The following is a 4,597-nucleotide window of genomic DNA, read 5'->3' on the forward strand; positions in this document are numbered from 1 at the left end:
TTATTGATCTCGTTGGCATAAATTGAATATTTCAAACTAATGTGCATTAATTATGCAGCTAATCAGATATCATTATCTTTATGCTTTTTACTTTATATTTACAATCGGCTTACTTCTGTATATAATGAAGGTGGAAGCGAGAAATTACAAACATAAACTCAACGTCTATCAACATAGCAACATTTATTCGCTCCACTTTACGTTTTTAATAAATTATAAAAAATGAAATTCGTCATTGTCCTTGCTGCTCTCTTCGCCTGCGCTTTGGCTGCACCAAATCGCGATGCTGAGACTTTACGTTATGACTCCAATGTCGAACCACACAACTACAATTTCGCGTAAGTTCAGACGCAGTCAGTCTCTGTACCCAGTAAACAACTAACAAATATTTCTATTCTTAAATATTACAGAGTTCAAACTAGCGATGGCAAATCTTTCCAAGAAGAAGGACAATTGAAAAATATCGGTACTGATGATGAAGCCATTTCTGTACATGGATCTTACTCATACGTCGGTGACGATGGTGTTACTTACCAAGTCAACTATGTTGCTGACGAAAATGGTTTCCAACCACAAGGAGCACATATTCCAGTTGCTTAAATTAAGCAAAGTCATTCATCTTTAGCTTTAGTGTTGATAGTTATAGTTTAAAAAAATTAATAAATTAAAAATTAAGTACAAAAAAGAAATGAAGTCTTTTTTTATTTCTCAACAAATTAATATATACTATATTTTATGGTTTTATGGTCAGCTTATAAACTAAATAATTAATAGGGAGTAAAAAGATTTTAAATTTTAATTAATTAATTAATAACATATATTAAATGAGCACTTGAGGGATTTCTTCAGACAGCGTTTAAATGAAAACAGCAGAGAAACAAATGTCCTTACTTGGTAAGTTAAAAATGAATAGCGAAATAAAAAAAACAAAAATTGATTTTTAAAAGTAATATGCCTAATATTGTGAGCGATGCTTTTTTTATTCGATTGGGCGAGTTAAGTGTTCCTTTTTATGTGGTCCTTAATATTTGATATATGGACAACATTCATCCATAGGCTCACAACAAACCATTGACGACCGTCACTCTAACCTAACTGACGACTAATCTTAAAACTTTTCCGATCACTGAGATAAGCTGAGATAAGTTATATTGACTATACTGAGTGTCACTGTCAAGCATAAAATGTGCGACAGAGAAGGATTGGGAAAGTATAATGAGAGCTATGTAAATGATAATACTTGATAGCCTACAAGAAAAATAGAAAAAAGTGGTGATTTTGACTAATGGAAAACATATAATGCAATAACTGAAGTGGTAACAAGAAAAAAGCAAAAGATATGTCTTCTGAAAGAAAATCTGAATACTACGCGTTGAGTTTTGCGAAAGATTAATTGCGGCTCAATATGACAAAATATCTAAATATTGGTGCAAACAGGGAAAAATGGTTGTTGAATGAAACTTTTAGTAATTTTGTAGACCAGGACTCCCTTATCAAATCCGTTAATGTTAATCAGGAAAATAATAATAAAAAAAGGTTTAGCGCAAATATTTTTTTTTTTTTTTTTTTTTTTTGTATTATAAATTGTTTTATTATTATATATGATTTTAAAGAACAATAAATAAAACAAAACAAGACATAAAGCAACTAGTTATTAGATAACTAACAAGCAATTTAAATTTAAATAAATTAGGCGATTCCACGCAATAATAAATTAATTGTACTATATTTCAATGATTTAAGCCCAAAGATCGCACGGCTTTCGGCGCTTTAGACGGCGTATTGGCTCAGTTGTCGCTAGTAAATGCGCCTCAGCATTTATGTGACAACTAAGTCTATCTTGGTGTGATTTGGCTTTGGTATGAATTTCTTCCTGTACTGTTGTCACTCCAAGGTCACGATGTAAGTCAGAATTTCTCACGTACCATGGCGCGTTTGTTAGACTCCGTAGCATGAAATTTTGGAATCTTTGGATGATGGAAATTTGTGTTCTGCTTGCGCAACCCCATAGCTGTATTCCATATGTCCAGATTGGCTGGAGCATTTGTTTGTATAATACAAGTTTATTGAAAAGCGATAGTTTTGATTTTTTGCCGATTAACCATTTCAACGATTTGAATTTAAGATCTAATTCACTTCTTTTCTTTTTTATGTGCTCGCTCCATCTTAGTTTAGCGTCCAAAGTCATACCCAAGTATTTCGCAGTATTCGCGTGAGGCAGTATTCGCGTATAACTGATGTTTCGATTTGTGAAATTTACATGCACTGATTTTTCTTTATTCAGATTAATTTTCCATTTTTTTGTCCAAGCAATTATACTGTCCAAACTATTTTGCAAATTATTAGCTGCTATTACTGCGCTTTCTCCAACTGCAAGGACTGCAGTATCATCAGCAAAAGTTGCTGTGAACGTTGTTGCACTCGTTGGCAAGTCGTGTGTATAAATCAGATATAAGAGGACCCAAGACACTACCTTGCGGAACTCCAGCGTTAATTTTATGCAGTTTACTATAGGTATCACCGTGCTTTACTCGAAAGTAACGATCAGATAAGTAAGAGGAGATTATGTCATAATACTCCATTTCCAGAGAGAATAGTTGGTAGCACGATCATTACTTAAGTTAGATAGGTAGTAGTTGAATTGATTATTTTTAAATTGCTTGATTTTTAGGCTGAGTTCTTTTGCAAGTCTGTTAAGAATGGCTTTGTCTGCTGGAAATCTGGATTGCTGCCACTTTTTCCGCATCTTTCTTTTTTCCCGCATAAGATCCACAATGACTTTTGGGTATTTATGAGGATAGGTTGCATTCCTTAATATGGGCGTGCTGCACCATGCCGCATGTTGTAGTAAATTTGTAAGGTTCAAAATTTCGCTTTCAAGATCATTTTCTTCACAAATTTCTTTTGAAGTAATGGTGTTTTCATTAAGGATTCTTCTGAAGTAACTCCAATCTGTATATTTATTTTCAAGTTTTAGACATTTTTTATTTATTAAGGCAGATTCGAAGAGGGTTATGTAGAGAGGGGAATGGTCGGAGCTTAGTTCTACTCCATCTGTTATTTTTAAATTGTAGGACGAAATTTGCTTGGTTATAAAGAAATCGAGTAGATCAGGCACCTTTGTTAGGTCAGTTGGCCAATAGGTTGGGTTCCCGGATGACAAGCATTCGCAGCCAGTTTGCTGTATAGCTTTGAGGAGTTCTCTACCTTTCGTTGTAATTAAGCGAGAGCCCCAATGCGTATGTTTAGCGTTGAAATCGCCACCCATAATGAAGCGATGCTTATGAGTTTCTATAAGATCTTTGTATTGTTCGGATTTAATTGAATGTCTTGGAGGACTGTATACCGATGTTAGTAGTAATTTGCTTTGTAAGTCAAGGACAACAGTTATTGCCTGGAATTCCTCTTTGGATATTTTTGTAGACTCGTAATGTTTTAATGATTTTTTAATTAAAATAGCACTTCCTCCGCGAGCGCAATTACTAGGATGGACTGCGCTATATACTTCGTAATTTTTTAGTTTAACATATGTTTGGTTAGTAAAATGAGTTTCGCTAATTAAGCAAACATCAACATCTTTGACTGATAGGACTGTTTCAAGCTCTCTAAGGTGTTGAAGAAGACCGTTCGAGTTCCATAGCATTATTTTTATATAACTAAGCATTATTTGTTTTGTTGAGTTTTTGCTCTAGCCTAGTCAAGCGTTTGTCCAATGCTTTATAAAAGTTTTCTTGAGTAGTGATTTTTTCCAGTATTTGTGTTAGTATTTTGTAATTACCATCGTCCTCAGTGTTGGATTGAACTACATCCGAATATGTTTTTTTATTATTCAGCGATTTTGGGTTTTTATTTAGAACATCAGTTTGATTATTTTCAGGTTGGTTTTCAGCCGATATATGATTACGCTGTTTACCTTTGTTTTGTTCACCAATTTTTTTGTTTCTCAATTTTTGAAGTTCTTTGGCTACTATACAACCTCTGTAATTGGCCGGGTGTCCCTCACCGCAGTTGCAACATTTTGGTTGGTGCTGATCAGGTTTGTTGCATTCTGCAGTACTGTGACTGCCAGCACATTTAACACACCGGGCTGATTTGCCGCAATAATTTTGTGTGTGACCATACGCTTGGCATATTTTACACTGTGGTATTTGCTTTGAGTGCTTTATTGGTTCAATTTTAACAACACAGTTTAAAATAGCTTTAATGTTACATATTTTTTTTATATCCTCTGTCGCCTCAAATGTAAGCATGAACATATTAAGTGGAATCTTTGAATGTGATTTCCATTTGTTGACCGCGTTCACGATTTTAAAACCTTGCTGTTTCAGATCGAATACGATATCGACTGGGTCACATGAATGAGGAAGATTTTTTGCAATAACCTTTAATGGTCGGAGATGCTTGTTTTCATACGAATACCAGGCAGCTTTTTTTGAAGACAGCACTTTTGTAATAGCTCTGTAGTCGCCTATTTCAAATGTACTGATTTTATAAGTACCGCTATTGAGGAGCTTAATAAAAAAATCTTTCTTGCAGTTACTTTTTACAACAGCTTGCAGTTCTGAGTATTTATAATCTTCAGAGACCATAATTGGTG

At 34.2% G+C, this 4,597-nt stretch overlaps 1 protein-coding gene across 1 annotated transcript; it reads left to right on the forward strand.

Moving 5' to 3' along the window:
- Positions 1 to 222: 222 nt before the first annotated feature.
- On the forward strand, positions 223 to 600 carry LOC119671359 (larval cuticle protein 65Ag1-like). The gene is made up of 2 exons (XM_038081948.1): positions 223 to 338; positions 411 to 600. Exons 1-2 carry the CDS (start codon positions 223 to 225, stop codon positions 598 to 600), a joined length of 306 nt encoding a protein of 101 aa, XP_037937876.1.
- Positions 601 to 4,597: the final 3,997 nt, after the last annotated feature.

The sequence above is a fragment of the Teleopsis dalmanni genome, chromosome 1 (genome assembly GCF_002237135.1).
Source record: "Teleopsis dalmanni isolate 2A chromosome 1, ASM223713v2, whole genome shotgun sequence".
NCBI classification, from domain to species: Eukaryota; Metazoa; Arthropoda; class Insecta; order Diptera; family Diopsidae; genus Teleopsis; species Teleopsis dalmanni.

Bases quoted from the DNA above. Each gene is read 5' to 3' on its own strand.
- LOC119671359 (XM_038081948.1), top strand. From the start codon at position 223: ATGAAATTCGTCATTGTCCTTGCTGCTCTCTTCGCCTGCGCTTTGGCT. The intron at 339-410 runs GTAAGTTCAGAC...TAAATATTACAG, and splicing joins CCACACAACTACAATTTCGC to AGTTCAAACTAGCGATGGCA.